A 23199-nucleotide genomic window follows, 5' to 3' on the forward strand; every position below is an offset into this window, starting at 1 on the left:
CCCCCACTGCATTTTATTTGTACAGCATCATTAAACACTAAGCTCAGTTACGGAGCCATCGGCAACACCCAAGAGATCAGCTCTCTTTAGTAATAAGAATTCCATTTTCCCTCAGCAGTGAAGACATCACAAATTGAAACTCTCAGTACTATTTTTCTAAGCCTGCATTTTCACTGATAAATAATTTTCTTATCAATATTAAGAAACAATTTTTCTATGATATCTCAGAAACTGCATGACATCACTAATGTTATTTCTGCTTAGTTTATCAAACGGTGTTCATTTTTATTGCTTTAGGGTTACTCCACACCATTGTTTATTTCTTGACTTATAACCAATCAGGTGTTCAACAGAATGAAGTTAAATTGAGGGTAATAAAACCATTGGATTAAATATTTGGTTTGCCAGCCTATGGTATTACAGGCATTGCCCAAATACTTCTTCGAGAACTATATTTATAAGTAGCCATGGAATTCCTGTTATGGGGTGTTGGCAATCCTACATTTTATGGAGATCAAATGCATGGTTTTCATAGGTGGTTTGTAAGAAGTGATTTCACTGTTGGTTAAGCTACATTTACTATTGGGACCCTCAGGAGGAATACCACTCATGTTGCATTCCTGCACTAAAGGCAAGTACTGCAGTGTGGAGAAACGTTCTGGGGAAAAGTTTACAGAAATCGGGAAATAAGAAGGAAAGGTTTATCTGTGTACAGAAACAAAGAGAAAAAAGTTTTAACTGGAAATGTTAGTTTGTACTTACTTATCATGAATATAAGTATATATTTAATGTTGCAAAAAAAAAAAAAGAACGAAAAAGGAAGCTGGAGTAGCAGTTCTAATATCAGAGAAAACAGACTTTAGAATAAAGAATGTTACAAGAGACAAGGAAGGACACTACATAATGATCAAGGGATCAATCCAAGAAGATATAACAATTATAAATATATATGCACCCAAACATAGAAGCACCTCAATACATAAGGCAAATGCTAACAGCTATAAAAGAGGAAATCGACAGTAACACAATAATAGTGGGGGACTTTAACACCTCACTTACACCAATGGACAAATCATCCAGACAGAAAATTAATAAGGAAACACAAGCTTTAAATGATACAATAGACCAGATAGATTTAATTGGTATTTATAGGCCATTCCATCTGAAAACAGCAGATTACACTTTCTTCTCAAGTGCACACAGAACATTCTCCGGGACAGATCACATCTTGGGTCACAAATCAAGCCTCAGTAAATTTAGAAAACTGAAATCATATCAAGCATCTTTTCCGACCACAACACTATGAGATGAGAAATCAATTACAGTGGAAAAAACATAAAAAACACAAACACATGGAGGCTAAACAATACGTTACTAAACAACCAAGAGATCACTGAGGAAATCAAAAAATACCTAGAGACAAATGACAATGAAAACAAGACGATCCAAAACCAATGGGATGCAGCAAAAGCAGTTCTCAGAAAGAAGTTTATAGCAATACAATCCAACCTCAAGAAACAAGAAAAATCTCAAATAAACAATCTACCCTTACACCTAAAGGAACTAGAGAAAGAAGAACAAACAAAACCCAAACACAGTAGAAGGAAAGAAATCATAAAGATCAAAGCAGAAATAAATGAAATAAAACAAAGAAACAATTTGTTTCAATTTGTTAAAAAAACTGATAAACCTTTAGCCAGACTCATCAAGAAAAAGAGGGAGAGGACTCAAATCAATAAAATCAGAAATGAAAGAGGAGACGTTAACGATGGACACCGCAGAAATACAAAGCATCATAAGAGACTACTACAAGCAACTCCATGCCAATAAAATGGACAACCTGCAAGAAATGGACAAATTCTTAGAAAGGTACAACCTTCCAAGACTGAACCAGGAAGAAATAAAAAAATATGAACAGATCAATCACAAATAATGAAATTGAAACTGTGATTAAAAATCTTCCAACAAACAAAAGTCCAGGACCAGATGGCTTCACAGGCGAATTCTATCAAACATTTAGAGAAGAGCTAACAGCCATCCTTCTCAAACTCTTCCAAAAAATCGCAGAGGGAGAAACACTCCCAAACTCATTCTACAAGGCCACCATCACCCCGATACTGAAACCACACAAAGATACTACAAAAAAAGAAAGTTACAGACCAATATCACTGATGAATATAGATGCAAAAATCCTCAACAAAATACTAGCAAATGGAATCCAACAACACATTAAAAGGATCATACACCATGATCAAGTGGGATTTATCCCAGGGATGCAAGGATTCTTCGATATATGCAAATGTGATACACCATATTACGAAACTGAAGAATAAAAACCATATGATCATCTCAATAGATGCAGAAAAAGCTTTTGACAAAATTCAACACCAATTTATGATAAAAACTCTCCAGGAAGTGGGCATAGAGGGAAACTACCTCAACATACAAAAGGCGATATACAACAAACCTACAGCAAACATCATTCTCAATGGTGAAAAACTGAAAGCATTTCCTCTAAGAGCAGGAACAAGACAAGGATGTCCACTCTCACCACTATTATTCAATATAGTTTTGGAAGTCCTGGCCACAGCAATCAGAGAAGAAAAAGAAATAAAAGAAATACAAATTGGAAAAGGAGAAATAAAACTGTCACTGTTTACAGATGACATTATACTACACATAGATATTCCTAAAGATGCCATCAGAAAACTACTAGAGCTAATCAATGAATTTGGTAAAGTTGCAGGACACAAAACTAACACACAGAAATCTCTTGCATGCCTATACACTAACAATGAAAGATCAGAAAGAGAAATTTAGGAAACAATCCCATTCATCACTGCAACAAAAAGAATAAAACACCTTGGACTAAACCTACCTAAGGAGGTAAAAGACCTGTACTCAAGAAACTATAAGACACTGATGAAAGAAATCAAAGATGACAAAAACAGATGGAGAGATATACCATGTTCTTGGATTGGAAGAATCAATACTGTGAAAATGACTATACTACCCAAAGCCATCTACAGATTCAATGCAATCCCTATCAAATTACCAATGGCATTTTTTACAGAACTAGAACAAAAAATGTTAAAATTTGTATGGAGACACAAAAGACCCCGAACAGCCAAAGCAATCTTGAAGGGAAAAAATGGAGCTGGAGGAATCAGACTCCCTGACTTCAGACTACACTACAAAGTTACAGTAATCAAGACAATATGGTACTGGCACAAAAACAGAAATACAGATCAATGGAACAGGATAGAAAGCCCAGAGATAAATCCATGCACCTATGGTCAACTAATCTATGACAAAGGAAGCAATGATATACAATGGAGAAAAGACAGTCTCTTCAATAAGTGGTGCTGGGAAAACTGGACAGCCACATGTAAAAGAATGAAATTAGAACACTCCCTAACACCATCCACAAAAATAAACTCAAAATGGATTAAAGACCTAAATGTAAGGCCAGACACTATAAAACTCTTAGAGGAAAACATAGGAAGAACACTCTGAAATAAATCACAGCAAGATCTTTTTTGACCCACCTCCTAGAGTAATGGAAATAAAAACAAAAATAAACAAATGGGACCTAATGAAACTTCAAAGCTTTTGCACAGCAAAGGAAACCATAAACAAGATGAAAAGACAACCCTCAGAATGGGAGAAAATATTTTCAAATGAATCAACAAAGGACTAATCTCCAAAGTATATAAACAGCTCATTAGCTCAATATTAAAAAAACAAACAACACAATTAAAAAATGGGCAGAAGACCTAAGTAGACATTTCTCCAAAGAAGACATGCAGATGGCCAAGAGGCACATGAAAAGCTACTCAACATCACTGATTATCAGAGAAATGCAAATCAAAACTACAATGAGGTATCACCTCACACCAGTTAGATTGGGCATCATCAGAAAATCTACAAACAACAAATGCTGGAGAGGGTGTGGAGAAAAGGGAATCCTCTTGCACTGTTGGTGGGAATGTAAATTGATACAGCCACTAGGGAGAACAGTATGGAGCTTCCTTAAAAAACTAAAAATAGAACTACCATATGACCCAGCAATCCCACTACTGGGCACATACCTTGAGAAAACCATAATTCAAAAAGACACATGCACCCCAATGTTCATTGCAGCACTATTTACAATAACCATGTCATGGAAGCAAACTAAATGCCCACTGACAGACTAACGGATAAAGAAGATGTGGTACATATATACAATGGAATAGTACTCAGCCATAAAAAGGAATGAAATCGGGTCATTTGCAAAGACGTGGATGGACCTACAGACTGTCATACACATTGAAGTAAGTCGGAAAGAGAAAAACAAATATCATATATTAACGCATATATGTGGAATGTAGAAATATGGTACAGATGAACCAGTTTGCAAGGGAGAAATAGAGACACAGATGTAGAGAACAAACGTATGGACACCAAGGGAGGAAAGCGGGGGGCGGGGGGTGGTGGTGGGATGAAATGGGAGATTACAATTGACATATATACACTAATATGTATAAAATAGACAACTAATAAAAAGCTGCTGTATAAAAAATAAATAAATAAAGTTAAAAAAAAAATACTGAGAAGAAGAAGAGATAAAATGCCCAGATACATACTTTTACAGATACAAACAACACACACAGTCTGGGCATGAACAAGTAGTAGCTTGGGTTAAGTGAAATGAAAACTAACCTTGTTAAGAAAAAAAGAAAAAAATATGAAAAATCTACAGCAAGCATCATACTCAGTGTGAGAGGCTGAAAGCTTTTCCTCTAAGATCAGGAACAAGACGAGAATGACTGCTTTCACCTTTTCAACATAGTGCTAGAAGTTCTAGCCAGAGTAGTAATTAGGCAAGAAAAAGAAACAAAAGGCATCCAAATATGAAAGGAAGAAATAAAATGATCTCTCTTTGCAGATGACATGATCTTATATGTAGAAAACCTTAAAGAATGCAGTCAAAAAAAACCCAAAATGCTAGGGCTAACAGATGAACTCACCAGTTGCACGATATAAAATTAACACGCAAAAATACATTAACGATGAACAATACAAAAACAAAATTAAGAAAACAATTCCAAGGACTTCCCTGGTGGTGCACTGGTTAAGAATCCGCCTGCCAATGCAGGGGACACGGGTGATCCCTAATCTGGGAAGATCCCGCATGCTGTGGAGCAACTAAGCCCGTGTGCCAGAACTACTGAGCCTGTGCTCTAGAGCCCGCGAGCCACAACTACTGAGCTCTTGCGCCACAACTACTGAAGCCCGCTCACTCTAGGGCCCACATGCTGCAACTACTGAGCCTGCATGCTGCAACTACTGAAGCCCACACACCTAGAGCCGTGCTCCCCAACAAGAGAAGCCACCACAACGAGAAGCCCACACACCGCAACGAAGAGTAGCCCCCACTCGCTGCAATTAGAGAAAGCCCATGTGCAGCAACAAAGACCCAACGCAGCCAAAAATAAAAATAATAATAATAATAATAATAAATAAAATAAAATAAATAAAGACAACCTAAGTAAATGTAAAGCATCCATGATCACTGACTGGAAGAATTAATATTGTTAATATGACAATACTACCTAAAGCAATCTATAAATTCATTGCAATTCCTGTCAAAATCCCAATGGCACTTATTGCAGAAATAGAAAAATTCTTCCTAAAATTCATATGGAATCTCAAGGGACCCCAAAGAGGCAAAACAAACTTGAAAAAGAAGAACAAAGTGGGAGTACTCACACTTCCTGATTTCAAAACCTGCTACAAAGGCACAGAAAACAGTGTGGTACTGGCATAAAGACAGACATATCAGCATAAAGATAGAGCCCAAAAATAAACCGTCAAATATATGGCCAAATGATTTTCAAACAAAGGTGCTAAGACCATTCAACGGGAAAGACAGACTTCTCAACAAACAATGCTGAGAAAACTGGACATCCATATACAAAAGAATGAAGCTGGACCCTTACCTTATGCCATATACAAAAATTAACTCAAAATGGATCAAAGGCCTAAACGTAAAAGCTAAAACTATAAAACTCTTAGAAGGAAACATGAGGGAAAGCCTCATGATGGATTTGACCATGATTTCTTGAATATGACACCAAAAGCACAAATGACAAAAGAAAACATAAATTAAACTGTGTCAAAATTTAAAACTTCTGTATATCAAAGGACACTATAACAGAGTGAGAAGGCAAACCATGAAATGGGAGAAAACATCTGTAAACCATGTATCTGATAAGGAATTAATATCCAGAATATATAAAGAGCTACAAACTAACAACAGCAACAAAAATCTATTTAAAACGGGCAAAGTACTTGAATAGAAGTTTCTCCAAAAACAACACACAAATGGCCAATAAGCACATGAAAAGACGCTCAACATCACTAATTATTAGGAAAAATGCAAATCAAAAGCACAATGAGGGACTTCCCTGGTGGCACAGTGGTTAGGAATCCACCTGACGGTGCAGGGGACACAGGTTCAAGCCCTGGTCCGGGAAGATCCCACATGTCACAGAGCAACTAGGCCCATGCGCCACAACTACTGAGCCTGTGCTCTAAAGCCCGCAAGCTACAACTACTGAGCCCACATGCCACAGCTACTGAAGCCCATGCACCTAGAGCCCATGCTCTGCAACAAGAGAAGCCACCGCAATAAGAAGTCCGCATACCAAAAGTAAGAGTAGCCCCCGCTCACCGCAACTAGAGAAAGTCCGCGTTCAGCAACGAAGACCCAATGCAGCCAAATATAAATAAATAAATAAATAAATAATTTTTTAAAACCGCAACGAAATACCACTTCACACCCATTTGGATGGCCATTTATAGAAACATTTTTTTAAAAGACAGAAAATAACTAGTATTAGCAAGGATGTAAAGAGACTGGAACCCTCATGCATTGCTGATGGCAAAGTAAAATGGTGCAGGCACTACAGAAAACAGCGTGGTGGTTCCCCAAAAAACTAAACATAGAATTACCAAATGGTAAGCAATTCCACTCCTAGGTATATACCCAAAGGATTTAAAACAGGGAGTCAAACAGAAACTTGGATGCCAAATGTTCATTATAGCATTATTCACAATTTCTTTTCTTTTTTTTTTTTTTTTTTATTTATTTTTGGCTGTGTTGGGTCTTCATTTTTGTGCGAGGGCTTTCTCCAGTTGCGGCGAGCGGGGGCCACTCTTCATCACGGTGCGCGGGCCTCTCACTGTCGCAGCCTCTCCCGTTGCGGAGCACAGGCTCCAGATGCACAGGCTCAGTAGTTGTGGCTCACGGGCTTAGTTGCTCCGCGGCATGTGGGATCTTCCCAGACCAGGGCTCGAACCCGTGTCCCCTGCATTGGCAGGCAGATTCTTAACCACTGCACCACCAGGGAAGCCCTATTCACAATTTCTACCAAAAGGCAGAAACAACCCAAGTGTCCATCAACAAAGAATGGGTAAACAAAATGTGGTACATACATACAATGGAATATTTCTCCAACAAAAATATACAGATAGCCAATAAGCACATGAAAAGATGCTCAACATCACTAATCACTAGGGAAATGCAAATTAAAACCACAGTGAGACACCACTTCACACCCATTAGGATGGCTATTATCAAAAAATAAGAAGTGTTGGCGAGGATGTGGGACTCTCACAAGTTGGTGGTGGTAATGTAAAATTGTACAACTGGTGTGGAAAAAGGTGATTTCTCAAAAAGTTAAACATGAATTACCATTTGATCCAGCAATTCCAATGCTAGGTATACACCAAGAGATCCGAAAACAGGGACTCTAACAGATACTTGCACACTAATATTCATAGCAGCTTAATTCATAAGAGCCAAAAGGTAGAAACTACCTGAGTGTACAACAACAGATGAATGGATAAATAAATAAATGTGATATATACTCACACAATGGGATATTATTCAGACATAAAAAGGAATTAAAATTTTTTTTATAGCTACTTTATTTATTTATTTATTTATTTATTTATTTATTTATTTATGGCTGTGTTGGGTCTTCGGTTCGTGCGAGGGCTTTCTCCAGTTGCGGCAAGTGGGGGCCACTCTTCATCGCGGTGCGGGGACCGCTCTTCATCGCGGTGCGCGGGCCTTTCACCATCGCGGCCCCTCCCGTTGCGGGGCACAGGCTCCAGACGCGCAGGCTCAGTAGTTTTGGCTCACGGGCCCAGCTGCTCCGCAGCATGTGGGATCTTCCGAGACCAGGGCTCGAACCCGTGTCCCCTGCATTAGCAGGCAGATTCTCAACCACTGCGCCACCAGGGAAGCCCAAGGAATTAAATTTTGATGCCTGCTACAACATGGACGAACCCTGAAAATGTTATGCTAAGTAAAATAAGCCGAATACAAAAAGACAAATATTGTATGATTCCATTTATATGAGATATCTAGAATAATCAAATTCATAGAGACAGAAAGTAGAATAGAGGTTACCTGGAGCTGGAGGGAGAGGTACAGAGTTTTTGTTTGGGATGATAAAAAAAAGAGCTCTGGAAATAAATAGTAGTGATAGTTATACAACAATTTGAATGTATTTAATGCCACTAAATTGTACACTTAATCCGGGTAAATTGTAAATATCAGGGTGAAGAATTAACCAATTAAAACAGTTCATTACTCTACATGGTCTAACTAACACAGAAACCTGCTATGGTTTCTGAGAAAGCAAATCAATAAAAACAATGAGTGCTTTGTGGGACAACCACAGTCTCATCATCTACAATCATACACCATTGTCTTATCAGAGCTTAAATATTTCAGTATGTTTAAATGTATCAAAAGTTTTTCTTTTCAAACAGTTCCTTCCCTCCATCCATAATGGTCCAAGCACCCCTAAGTGCTTCTTCCCTTTCCCATACCAAAAAGCAGAACAAATCCCCCTCCCCCTTCCTGGCTTTCTTCATGATAAGAAGATGGCTGCAGCAGTACCAGACATCATACCTACATGCAGCCACCCAGAGGGGAAACTGCTCTGCATGGAGCAAATCTGCATTAGGCTCTATCACTCCCAGAGCACTGCCTCTGTTCCAAAGCCAGGCATTCCTACAGAGCCCAGCCCTGGCCATGAGTCAGAAAGTTCTTTTAATAGGTCTAAGTTTTTCATAAAGGCACTGAATTTCACTCCAATAGAAAGGAAAGGAGCCACTTTAGTTTTTCAGAGTTGATTACCCAGTTTCCCTTGAACAAGTTCAATTCGGGTCTAGCTTGGAAAGGTATGGCTGGGGAAAGAAGCAAACAGCAAAGAGTGGCTGGCAAATAGGAAAAGGAAACGAATGATACTGGAAGTAGCTACAGAGAACAGAAATGTACAGAGATAGAAAGAATACCAAAACAAAACAAAAATACCATTTCAAGTCACTGATAGTGAGTCGAAGAGTCTCACATATCCCCCCTCCCCGACCACCACCACCACCACCAAATTCCCAGAGAGCATCACAGCCAGATGAGAAAAGGAACAAACAAACAAGAGAACCACTAACTGGAATTAGTGATCTTCCCAGGGATTTCAGTGAGGAAGCAAACAAGTATCACTGTATTAAAGTCATAATCACTTATTTGTATTAACAATATCAAATAGTCAGAAAGTTCAATTAAACAAATGATGCCCAAGAAGTTGAAATGGTAGTACAGGATACTTTATTTTTGTAATGCCTGAGAATTTATTCCTCTTAAGCATGTATCAATTTTGAAATTTTTGAAGATGCAAATTTGTGGAGAAAATAATGCCCTATACTGACAAGGGTGCAGAGAAACAAGTACCCTCACTGTCCTGGCAATAGTTAATTCCTAACGACCAACTGCTCAGAAGTAGGAGATTAGGTAAATTATAGTACCTAATATAGTACCTAATGGAACAGCAGTCATTAAAACAATGACATTCCAGACATAAGAAAATGTTCATAGTATAACAGATTTAAAATAAAAGACTGTTGGGACTTCCCTGGTGGTCCAGTGGTTAAGACTCCATGCTTCCACTGCAAGGGGCGTGGTTTTGATCCCTGGTCAGGGAACTAAGATCCCACATGCTGCATGGCCAATAAATAAATTACTTGAGTTTTAAAAGTAAAATAAAATAAAATACTGAATGACAATATAAACAGTATAGTCCTAAATTTATTTTAAATGCCTGCATCAGAAAAAAAGACTGGAAAGATATGCCAGTGTGTTGAGAGGGGTTATGTCTGGGTAACAAAAATAAGATATCACCCTTATTTTCTTTTTTGTGTATTTTTCTATAGTTACTGACATGTCTATAATGAATATATATCTTATGTAATCAGAGGGGAAATGTTACACAGAAAAAGCTCAAATGTATTCAATATTGAATTCAGTACAGGGAAGAATGGAACATATTATCTTTTACTATAAAAAAATCCAACAAAAAAATATTTTCTTGGTGCTTTTAAAGGTTTAAACTTGAGTTCTATGGAAAAGTCACTCATCCAAAATACGGCTTCCCCAAAGGTGTCAAACGAAAGAGGTACTGTTGGGGTAAATTCAAGCGGCATCCCAATTACCTGCTACAAATTTCCTGAATCACTGTTGTGATAACTGTGAAACTCGAGGTGAGATGGATTCATACTGGAATCCTAAGGCTCCCACCGAAAATCAGTCATCTCAACTCAGCCACAGGCAGTAAACCTTCCTAACAGACTTAAGAAAGAGAAAGGCTGAGGAAAAAAAAGTGTATTCATGATGTCACAGATTTCTAACAACTAAATATTATTAGACTTACAGCCTGCCTTTTAAAATACTATCAGGGGGACTTCCCTAGTGGTCCAGTGGTTAAGACTCCGTGATCCCAACGCAGGGGGCCCAGGTTCAATCCCTGGTCGGGGAAGTAAGATCCCACATGCTGCAACTAAACCCGCGCGCTGCAACTAGAGAAGCCCATGCGCCGCAACAAAGGCCCAGTGCAGCCTAAATAAATAAATAAATAAATTTAAAAAAATAAAATACTATCAGGATTAACAAAGCAAAATAAAACTTTTCACTAGGTTGGACTCCTAATTAAGCATTTATTGATCCCTCACTATGTGCTAGGTCCTGGGGTTACAAACACGAAGACAAAATTCCTTGTCCTCGAGAAGCTCAATCCCCTGAGGCAAAGACATGCAATTAAGCATGATCTAAAGGGGTAAGTGCCATACTAGAGGTTGGTACCAACTGCTGTAGGAGCAAGAAGCAATGCTTCTTATTGGGCAGAGCTGGGGAAGGCATCAAAGAGAAGATGACATTTCAGCTTTTTTTTTTTTTTTAATTTTTATTTATTTATGGCTGTGTTGGGTCTTCATTTCTGTGCGAGGGCTTTCTCCAGTTGTGGCAAGCAGGGGCCACTCTTCATCGCGGTGCGCAGGCCTCTTACTATCGCGGCCTCTCTTGTTGCAGAGCACAGGCTCCAGACGCGCAGGCTCAGTAATTGTGGCTCACGGGCCCAGTTGCTCCGCGGCATGTGGGATCTTCCCAGACCAGGGCTCGAACCCATGTCCCCTGCATTGGCAGGCAGATTCTCAACCACTGCGCCACCAGGGAAGCCCCCGACATTTCAGCTTTTTAAGGTGGCATTTCCCAGGCAGAGAAAGGTAGTCATTGCATTCCTGTCATATTATAACAACCAAGCAAAGCGACAAAGGTAGGAGAGTTTTAGGCTTGTCTGGAAAAGGGTGAGTTGTCCAGCATATCTAAAGTGTAGGGAATGTGGAAAGAACATCAGAAACAAAACTCAAGAAAAGTTTCGTGCCACCCTTCCTCCTATACATGAAGATGAAAATGGACTTCAGATCTTTTTAATGCTAATATATCTTTATCACTCCCCACACTTAAAAGTAAGGCCACACAGACTTCAGCAGCATCCTTCCTCCTTGGCCATAGACCACAGTCTGGCCAGGAACACATCCTAACCCCGAACACTATCAGGTTCACAAAGGTGGCACAGCTGGCACTGTCATGAAGCATTCAGTAAGTCATCCTGATAATTTGCATTCAAAACACAACATAATAAAATCTACTCCTTTATAAACTGGACACTTCCCTCTAGGTAATGAAATTTTTTTCCTATTCTGTTCAACATTTTTATCAGCCACTTGGAAAAGGACAGAAGACAGGTTTATCAACTGTGTAGGTGAAACTTCAAGGAAAAGATAATAATATGTGGGATGACAAACTCAAGCTACAAAAAAGACTTGACAAGTTGTATTAATGAGCCAAATACAGAGAGCCCACCCCCCATTTAGGACCAACAGTGGCAAGCCAAATATGCTCCCCCTCAATGAAATGTAATGAAAATAAATGTAAAATCTTTTTTAAATGAAACTAAAATTTTACATTTATGTTTATTATCAATAGCACACATTCAGGATGGAGATCTAGCTTTACTTCAGTTAATATGAAATAAAATCTAGAGTTTAGCTGTTACAAAACCAGTATGAGTAATTAGTGTGAAATGGCAGCTCAAAAGTCTCCGAATATCAGGCTTTATACCACATTAACAAAAAATATCCAATTCAATGCTAAAATACATGTATAAAACCTTCTACATGCCTGGTACTGAGTTATGTCTGTCAAGAACACAAAGATACAGTTGACCCTTGAACAACACAGGTTTGAACTATGCAGGTCCATTTATACACAATTTTTTTCAATAAATATAGTACCTGTATTTTCATGTTACAGATCTTTAAATTAACTAAGCATGGGGGAAAGTTTGCATTTAATTAGAGATCACAATATGTGGAGTCAAAAGAACTAGGGTTTGAGTTCTGATTCCATCCAAACTGTTTCAGCTTCTTGCCCTTGGGTGAGTCATTTTATCATCTCCTTTGTTTTTGAGGCAGAAATAGCGGAACACAGATTTTTGACTGTGTGAGGGGCTGGCGCTCCAACCCCTGCATTGTTCAAGGGTCAACTGTAAATATGGCACAATCCCTACTTTTTAAGAGTTTATAGCCTAAATCAGAGTTAACCATGGGTCAAAAAATCAACTGAGCTGCCACCAATATTTTTTAATGAAATAGAAATGAATAGAAACATCAGAGTACACTCTACAAAATACTATACCATGAAACTTTTGTTTAACTTTTTCATGTGTGTGTATAGTATAAACATACACACATGAGATAATAATTTTAATTGTATTTCTTATTGTAGATCGTAGTCAAAAGTTGGAAGGACATTAATCTAATGGAAGAGGATAGAATAAATATACCACTGTAAGATATAAAGTATCATAGAATAAAATCTATCTGGTTGGAGAAAGAAAGGGGTATGGTCAAGGGTCTAGAAAAAGATTTACAAAGACAGTAATACATGATAGAAGCCTTAACAGATAGGAAAGAATCTGAGAGATGAAGATGGGGCGGGGGGAGGCACCCCCCAGAGAAAGAATATGAACAGAGACATGATGCAGCAAATAACAAGAAGTGTTTAATAGATGGCAAACAGTCCTGGTACACGGCAGCACTGGTATAATTAAGTCCAGACAGAAGGACTTGGGGAAAGTTCAGTTTGGCTAAAGTGTAAAATACAAGCAAGTCAGCAGATGAGGCTGAAAATGCAAATTTGAGCCATAACATGCAAGTGCTGGGCACACAGTAAACACTTAATGAATGTTAGCTATTCCACTGGCCTTACTTAGCTCTGGAGCCTTAAACCATATTATCTCTAAGATCCCTTACAATACTAAAATTTTATGAATTACTGAAGGGCTATGATGGAAGTTATTTATATGTAAACACAGAACACAAACTTATAAGAAATTACAAGGAGTCTATTCAACAAGGAAGAACGTTCTCATCACAGCTGTCTAACAATAAAATGGGCTGTCTCAAAAAGTGGTGAGGGCACTGTCACTAGATGTATTTGAAGAAAGGTCAAAGTATGATACTAAGTCTGTAATATAAAGTTCTGCGTTTATCATACATTAATTCTTCCATCAATTTTTGTTCTCATTCATCAATCAACAAGAGCTCATGAATGAGTTCTAAAGAGAGAGGGAGAAACAGATGGAAGCAGGAGGTTGAGATTTTATTCCATTGTAGATAAGTAGAAAAACAGGAAGTTTCTGAACGACATTTCCCAACATAGTAATTATCCTTACTAGAGTATCCTAATGTGTGATATAGCAAGTCAACTGTAGTTACTTGGGCCACAGTTAAAATAATTTGGCAACGTACTTATGAAAAAAATTTTAAAGTTCCCAGAACCTTTATGTGGAAAAAAAATCTTGCTTTTCTATACAAAATCTATCAAGAGGGGGTATACAAGAGTCTTTAGAGCATAATCATAATAAACAGATGTGTTCATTATGGTAAAAGTACAACATTGGAATAAAGCCCTAATATAGCATATCCAATAATGCTTACACATTGGAAATAAATTCAGATCATTCTTATCTTCAAGAATAAAGACACAAGAATTCAAAAAAAAATCATAATACAAACTATTAAAAATTGAAATTCAGCACCAATGTAAAAGTATAGTATGAATATAAAGCACTTTCAACCTCAATGACCATTCTTTTGAGACATCATGCTTCAGAATGTGTCTAAAAATGATAGAAAAGGGTGTCATGTTTACAATTAAGCTTTATGTTTCTAAAGCATATTCTCTCATAACACTGCATGATAAAATTAACCATAACATTTGAATAGTCTATAGAATATTGCTGCATATTGACTTTCCTGTTAAAATATTGATCATTTCCTGCTGATTATTTCCTGCTTGCTTTACAGAATGGCAGATCAAAACAAAGCCATCTCGGTTTAAGAAGGCACTCAATAAATGTTTGCTGAAATCAACTTCTTTCTTCCCTACTAACAACGTCTTTAAAAGAAGGCAAAAGTACCCAACATACTCCTCAAGGCTGATTAAAAATCTGCCTTATGAATTGTCATGCCTTGAATCTGTACTCATCAGCGATGCAAATCATATATTCAGAAGCAGAACGATAAATACTATGTAGTCTTATAAAAATGTTTAATATAGAAATAAAATTCCTTAAATATAACTATCCAATTTAAATTTGAAGTCTGTTAAAAAGGCCTTATTTTTTGAGCCAGAGACATACACTGCCGACAAATTCTTTTCAGAGGCAACATGGTGTAATGAAAGCAGCTGTGTATTAGAATCCCAAAGTCCTAGGTTGAAATCTCAAATCGGCACTTAGTTGGCTTAAGTATCTTAGATCAGTCACTTAATTTCTTTCAGTTAAAGTTTCTTTGTCATCTGTTTTAAAAAAAAAAAAAAAAAGGAGCTTTATGGTGTAAAGCTCAAGCAGAATCATGATGTGGAAGTTCCCTGTAAACACTAAACCCCTGATCATAAAATATCAAGCACATCCTCACTTTTCAGGGCAAAATAAAGTCCTGGGTTTATGACGTCTTCTCTACCCCTAGTGGATGCCTTTACCTCTGAGAGATAAAGATATAGGGCCTTTTCCAAGGCTTCAAAGGCTGGGATTTCCTTACAGAGCAAGTAACTAAAGAGCCCACTGCCCTTGCACTATTTCACTGAGGTGTAGCCCATTTACCAACAGATTTAGTGAAATTTTGTGAACACTGGTTCTTTCAGATGTGGTTTCATGGACCTATTCCCTTCCCACCTTCATATGCCTCTGCACCACAGGATCATTAGAAGTTAAATTTCTTTTAAGGATTCAGGGCTTTTTTTAAGTGTTGTTTGTTTGTTTTTTTTCCTATCTGGGGAAAATCAAGCAGAAGGAAATCAGGTAAGAGTAAGGCAGAAAATATGCATTGTTTTTAAATTAGAAAAAAAATAAATATGACATTACAAAACTAAAATAGAAGGTAATCTGGTTGGTAATGAGGAAATATTTTCATGGTCTGCTAAGTGGGGATTAGAAAAAAATAAGCAATAAATGCTCTGAATTATTACAAAATTTACCTCAGGAGAGCAGAATAAACAAGATGACATTATGAAGCAGCTTTCACTGCTAAGATGCCAAACTAATACACATGTACTCAAATCTCTGCTGTTATTCTATTCTAGGAATTTAATTACAAACTCTTGTTTCATTTGTTGGTGGTGTTTACTGCTGCTGCTGTCAGAGGATGGGAAAAGTATTTCCTTGGTCTTCAGTTTCTATATTTGGTAGTTTGGGTGCAGTCAATATGGGAAAAGACAGGTGTTTCACAAAAATGGTTGGATTTTTCTCACCTAATTCACTCTAGAATAGGAAGCTTCTTGAAAAGGTAAAATAAAGAATGGTAAGATGCAGGACTTTCCAAGCATTTATGGCAACAGAAAGAAAAGCAGAGAATCTCTAAGAGGAAGAGACATAAGGAGTCAGAACACAGGCTAAAAGGGTTCAGTAAAGAACAGCTCCTTGTGATACTAGAGAAGTACAGTAAGAGAGTCAAGTATATGGCAAAATATTGCCCATTGCCAAGAAGAAAATTAAGGGGAATATTTAATTGTTAAAGGACAAAAAAGGATTAACAGCCTCTGAGATCCAATTTCATCATCTGTGTAATGAAGATAACATTAAGACTGCTCTGGGGATCTACATGGTATAACATAAGTGAGAATCCCCAGCACACTGACTGGTCCATCATTGATCTTCAAAAAAGGGTAGTTTCCTCCCCTCCCTCTAAACTCAATCACAGAATATTACAATGGAAAGGGAAGCTCAGATATTGCCTAGTCCTAAGCAAATAAATCAAATAATTTGAAAGTGTTATAACTTGTACAGAATTTTTATATCATAAAAAATTTTAAAGGCATTAAGATATTACTACATGATCTCAAAAACCTTACCAATGTCAAATACAGATGAACAGCTGCACTGCGAAAAACTCCTTTGCACTGCTGCAACAGGGGACTCCTTCCCTCACCAACATCCAAGCAATTTACACAAATTGGTGGGAAAAAGATATGTTTTCCCTCCTTGCTGTAAGGATTATGGGTTAGCAAGCAGAGATAGAAATCTGTGCTTCATGCTGCTCATAAAAATCAAAGTTGAAATCTGAAATATTTTCTCATAGGAATAATGATAATGTTTAGATTTTCTTTCTTTCTTTATTTATTTTATCTTTGGCCATGTTGGGTCTTCATTGCTGCATGTGGGCTTTTCTCTAGTTGCAGCGAGTGGGGGCTATTCTTCGTTGCAGTGCACAGGTTTCTCATTGCAGTGGCTTCTCTTGTTGTGGAACACAGGCTCTAGGCGTGCAGGCTTCAGTAGTTGTGGCACGCGGGCTCCGCAGTTGTGGCATGCAGGCTCAGCAGTTGTGGCTCACGAGCTCTAGAGCGCAGGCTCAGTAGTTGTGGCACATGGGCTTAGTTGCTGTGTGGCATGTGGGATCTTCCCAGACCAGGGCTCGAACCCGTGTCCCCTGCATTGGCAGGCGGATTCTTAATCACTGCACCACCAGAGAAGTCCAATGTTTAGTTTTTCAAGCTAACAATTAAACAATGCAGCTAACATACCATTTTTAATTGACTATTTTTCTCTTTGTAAGTACAATATTTAGGCTCTTTATAGACTGAACTGGCTTTTATGGAAAGGCCTAGGAGTGTAACCCTGAAATACTTATGGAAAAAACATATTCTGAGTGTGAACAATCTACACAAGAACTTTTCGACCATAGCTGAGGAAGGGATAGTAGAAGAAAGCTGTGAGAGAAGATGATGGAGACTTTCTTTGTTTGGCAGAAAGGGCAAAAAAATTACACTAAATCACAGCTGCTAATGTTTTCAGAATAACTGTCTCTCTCATTTAACAAGCATTTAAGTCCTACCCTGTGCCCAATGCTGTACCCCTCCACAGGAAAAAATTTTTCTAAAGCTAAACCCACAGTCCAAGGAATGCAAAAATTTCCTTCCATCTTCCTGAGTAAATCACACACCAAATCCTAGTGCTTTGAGATTCACATATGCCTATCTTGATTACCCTGCATTGCCTCCATCTCAGAACCAACACACCTGAGGAAATGCCTAGTGTTGTTATTACTCTAAGTACTGTACTAAGGGGAAAAGGAGAAATTAACATTTATTAAGCATTTGGTATGCTCTCATTTGATTTTCACAACCCTGTAGGTAAATATTATCCCCAATTTACACATTAAGAAAATGATGTTAAATAACTTGCCCACAACACCAGTAAAGAGAAGCCAGGACTCAGAAATCTGCCAATTCCACTACTCATAGGTTCCAACCCGGCAGGAAAGAAATTATCACAATTAAACTGCCACTGGACAGTTGACCACTTTCACATCAATTATTTGTTATTCGAGTTAAGCAGGTCTGAGAGCAAGTTACGGAAAAGATAAACCATCAACTCTTCACATCACAAAATGTATTTAGTATTTAGGGAATGCTCTAAGAGAAAGGATAAAATGTTCCCAGAGGTGAATCCCGGCTCTTCACATCATTTCCCAATCCCATTTCAACAGAGACTCTAGCACTAGGGCTCCTTTTATCACTTCCATCCTAGCCTGTATCATTATGCCCTTAGAGCATAGCTAATTAAAAACTTCAGAAAGTTACCTTTCAAAACAAGATTTTCTACCAGCACAGATCTCTCTGCAGGTCCTTAAATTTAAATACATTCAGTTTCCACATAATTTGCCTGATGGTATTCCTAAACGTTTGTTACCACTGACAGTTTAAAAGTTATTTTGTAGTGAACTGTGAACTAAACCTTGATTGAGCTGCAGTAAACATGGGAAACAAAAGCCTATGTTTAGACAGATTTCCCCATCTAAAATTTTCCATTAAAACTTAGGCGGAAAAAAAACCTGTACACTCATTTTTCTATCTGTTTCTAACTGAATGACAGGTGACTTACAATAATGCAGTGTGGCTGAACTCCTCTCTCATGTAATCACCACAAAACACTAACACCATAAAAGTAAAACTAATATTCAATCCCTTAAATTATTGAATATGCTTTTTAAAGAAGTTGAGTACTATAAGAATTATTTAGCTTCTGGAGTTTAACACTTGTAACAGATAAAAAGAGGATTCTAAGAGGAATAATGGTCTCATCTAAAAACGGGTTCGTTTGTTTCTTAACAAAACCATGACTGTAATATACACTAAACATTGGGACATGTGCAAAAACACTTCCTATTTTAAGTAATAATTATTTATAATATTGAAGGCAAAACAAACTAAAACGGATCAAACATTTCCAGTCAAATGTCTGCAAAATTCTGAACTGGGAAAATGATGTCAACGTATTTTATCCCTTTTTTTTTTCCTAAGGCTCCACTCCAAAAATAGTCAGCGGGCTTATCAACTCAGGTGCAGAAACTCACTAAAATTGAGGTTTGAGAAAGGAGAAAACAGGTTCCCAGGATTTGGCTTCTTGCGTGAAACTGCCCTGTGCCCCACACCAAAAACCTCGGGGAGCCGCTGGGGCCCTGCCCACCCCTCCCTCCGGCCGCATCTGCCGAGGCCGCACTGCCAGCGCCCCCTGCCGCCCTCCCCGCGCCCAGGGACCCGCTCCCACCCCCGCGCCTCGCGCCCGCGCCGCCCCCACCCCGCACACACCCCGCGCACACCCCGCGCCGAGGCCGCGCAGCCTGCGGACAGCGGCGGGAGGCGCGCGGGCGCGAATCGAGGCGGGGCCGGCGCGAGGCCGAGAGCAAGGGCGCGTCCCCCGAACGCCCGCCGCGGCCAGGCCGGAGCCTCACCTACCTACGCCGTATTTCTCTTCCTCCGTGGGGGTCCACATGGCCGGGCCGGGCGCGACCCCGCGGGCGCGGCGGCGGCCCGGCGACAGCGCGGCGGGGACGGCCGCGGGCCCGGCTGTGGCGCACCGCGAGGCGAGGCGGGGGCAGTCAGGCGGCGCAGGGCAGTGGGCGGCGCATCCCTCACAGGCCGTCCGGGATGCCACCGCCGCCACGCCCGGACCGCCAGGTTCCGCGGGCGCCCCAGCAAACCCGATCAGCGCGGGCGAGGGTTTGCCACCTGTCAGTCCCTGCCGTTCTCACGCCACCGCTCGTTCCTCACAGCTCCGCTGCTCGGCTCCCGGCGCCGCCGCGATTCGGCTCGCCTCAGCGGGCTCGCAGGACGCCCGCGCATGCGCCGCTTCCAGGCGCGCGGGGGCTCGCGCTGCCCGGGCTCGCGCCGCCCGAGCCCGCGCGCGAACCCACGTGTCGCCACTGCCGCGCGGCAGCGGAGGGAAATCCACGAGAGGCGATTGAATGGCCCCGTCGGGGTCAGGACTGGCTCTTAGACCCAAGGCCCCGGGCGGCAGCAAGCGCTGGAGGAGGCGGGGCTGGGCAGGTGGGAGGCCCTCGGACCCCCTGGGCTTCGGCGTCCAGTGCCTCCTGCCAGGCACGCCGAGATCCCTGCGAGATCCGCCGGTCGGAGACGGGAGAGCAGGGAAAGGAGGGAAGGATACAGTTTTAAGACCCATCCAGGTGTCATCCACGGCGCTGTCACGACCCCATCCCTGGAAAGGTCCCAGGAGCCACCCTGAGCAGCGCCAGGGCCCGCAGGGTGGGGTCGCCGCGGGAGAACCAAGTGGGGCATACTCGTGCCCCTCGCTCTTAGGTCTCTGGGACTCCTCCTAGGCCGAAGCCGCTAGCGCCTCCTTGGTTCTTGTTTCGATGAGTTGGCCTGCGTAGTAAATGTTTGGGGCCAGAACAATCACTGCAGGCTTCCTAGTAAGGAAGCAGTTGCTCACTGGGTTGGGGGAAGGGGGAGTAGGGGGCGGGAGGGAGGTGCTGTTCCTGCCCTGGGCACCGCCTCTGTTGCTCCTAGGTCTCTGCCTTACAGGCCATCCTGAGTTTCCAGTTCGGTCCCGAAACTTTTCTCCTTCCTCTCCTCCTTAAGAATCCATTCACTCTTAGGCCTGCAAATATCACCTTGTGACCCTAGGTCAACCGCTCAAAGACCAGGAAAGTCCTGGCAACTGCAGAACTTCTCCTTTCCACCTACATCTGGATTGCATGGTGTTCCTAGCCCTAATACCAGCAGATCTGTACAATTCTGTCACCAGCACTACCAAGTCAAAATCCTGGTGTCATCCCTCACTATCAGTCTTGGACACTCCCACTCTACAAAGCCCAGCTCAAGGCCTCACCTCCAGAAAACCTTCCCTGATCCTGCAGCTAGCAGACTGGATCCTTCTTTTGCCTGGGATTCAAGCTGTGTGCCTTTGTGCCTTACTTTTCCTGTAAGACTGTCAGCTCCAAAAGGCAAGCTCCAGGCTAAAGTCACCTTTCTGGTCCATCATGATGCAGCCCAGCACTTGACACACTTGTTGAATAGGAAGCAAGACTAATACAAGAATATCTTGGTAATCAACAGATCTTGTTGATTCTTCATTCACAATATTCTTTATGATTGGTAACTCCTCCCAGGCCTGACTGTGTTCACCTGGATTATTGCCACAGACTCCTGACCTATAGACTCCTCCTCCCACCAGTGAAGGCTGCCCACTCCTGCCCCTGGAACATGTTCCGTAAATGACTGAGTTTCTCAATAGCTAGATATATATATTTTTTGATCCAAGAACATAATAAAAGACATATCCTTATTTATGTAGCTGACTATTCCAGGAAGAGAGACCCCTGCCCAATGGCCACCATGGAATGTTTACCGCGGAATGAAGCCACATTCCCACAAAGTTTTCTCCAGGGAGCTATCCAGCAAGAGATGCCAAGTTATACAGACCTTCTGAACAACCTTTTTTTTAAAAAGGAAATTGATTTTTTTTAACATCTTTATTGGAGTATAACTGCTTTACAATGGTGTGTTAGTTTCTGCTTTATAACAAAGTGAATCAGTTATACATATACATATGTTCCCATATCTCTTCCCTCTTGCATCTCCCTCCCTCCCACCCTCCCCATCCCACCCCTCTAGGTGGTCACAAAGCACCCAGCTGATCTCCCTGTGCCATGCGGCTGCTTCCCACTAGCTATCCATTTTACATTTGGTAGTGTATATATGTCCATGACACTCTCTCACCCTGTCACATCTCACCCCTCTCCCTTCCCATATCCTCAAGTCTATTCTCCAGTAGGTCTGTGTCTTTATTCCCATCTTGCCACTAGGTTCTTCATGGCCTTTTTTTTTTTTTCCTTAGATTCCATATATATGTATTAGCATACTGTATTTGTTTTTCTCTTTCTGACTTACTTCACTCTGTATGACAGACTCTAACTCCATCCACCTCATTACAAGTACCTCCATTTCATTTCTTTTTATGGCTGAGTAATATTCCATTCTATATATGTGCCACATCCTCTTTATCCATTCATCCGATGATGGACACTTAGGTTGCTTCCATGTCCTGGCTATTGTAAATAGAGCTGCAATGAACATTTTGGTACATAACTCTTTTTGAACTATGGTTTTCTCAGGGTATATGCCCAGTAGTGGGATTGCTGGGTCGTATGGTAGTTCTATTTTTCGTTTTTTAAGGAACCTCCATACTGTTCTCCATAGTGGCTGTATCAATTTACATTCCCACCAACAGTGGAAGAGGGTTCCCTTTCCTCCACACCCTCTCCAGCATTTATTGTTTGTAGATTTTTAGATGATGGCCATTCTGACCGGTGTGAGATGATATCTCATTGTAGTTTTGATCTGCATTTCTCTAATGATTAATGATGTTGAGCATACTTTCATGTGTTTGTTGGCAATCTGTAGATCTTCTTTGGAGAAATGTCTATTTAGGTCTTCTGCCCATTTTTGGATTGGGTTGTTTGTTTTTTTGATATTGAGCTGCATGAGCTGCTTGTAAATTTTGGAGATTAATCCTTTGTCAGTTGCTTCATTTGCAAATATTTTCTCCCATTCTGAGGGTTGTCTTTTCGTCTTGTTTATGGTTTCCTTTGCTGTGCAAAAGCTTTTAAGTTTCATTAGGTCCCATTTGTTTATTTGTGTTTTTATTTCCATTTCTCTAGGAGGTGGGTCAAAAAGGATCTTGCTGTGATTTATGTCATAGAGTGTTCTGCCTATGTTTTCCTCTAAGAGTTTGATAGTGTCTGGCCTTACATTTAGGTCTTTAATCCATTTTGAGTTTACTTTTGTGTATGGTGTTAGGGAGTGCTCTAATTTCATTCTTTTACATTTACCTGTCCAGTTTTCCCAGCACAACTTATTGAAGAGGCTGTCTTTTCTCCATTGTATATTCTTGCCTCCTTTATCAAAGATAAGGTGACCATATGTGCGTGGGTTTACCTCTGGGCTTT

At 40.2% G+C, this 23199-nt stretch overlaps 1 protein-coding gene across 5 annotated transcripts in view; it reads right to left on the reverse strand.

Annotated features, from left to right (window-relative positions):
* DOCK3 (dedicator of cytokinesis 3) overlaps positions 1-20033 on the reverse strand; it is a 403408-nt gene extending 383375 nt beyond the window's left edge. For all 5 annotated transcript variants that reach the window (XM_057555412.1, XM_057555413.1, XM_057555411.1 and 2 more), the window contains exon 1: positions 19688-20033. In XM_057555412.1, coding sequence (XP_057411395.1) covers positions 19688-19724 — 37 coding nt within the window. In that variant the 5' untranslated portion in view covers positions 19725-20033. The remainder of the gene's footprint in view (positions 1-19687) is intronic.
* Between the last annotated feature and the right edge of the window lie 3166 nt (positions 20034-23199).

This window comes from Balaenoptera acutorostrata, chromosome 10 (genome assembly GCF_949987535.1).
Source record: "Balaenoptera acutorostrata chromosome 10, mBalAcu1.1, whole genome shotgun sequence".
Taxonomy (NCBI): domain Eukaryota; kingdom Metazoa; phylum Chordata; class Mammalia; order Artiodactyla; family Balaenopteridae; genus Balaenoptera; species Balaenoptera acutorostrata.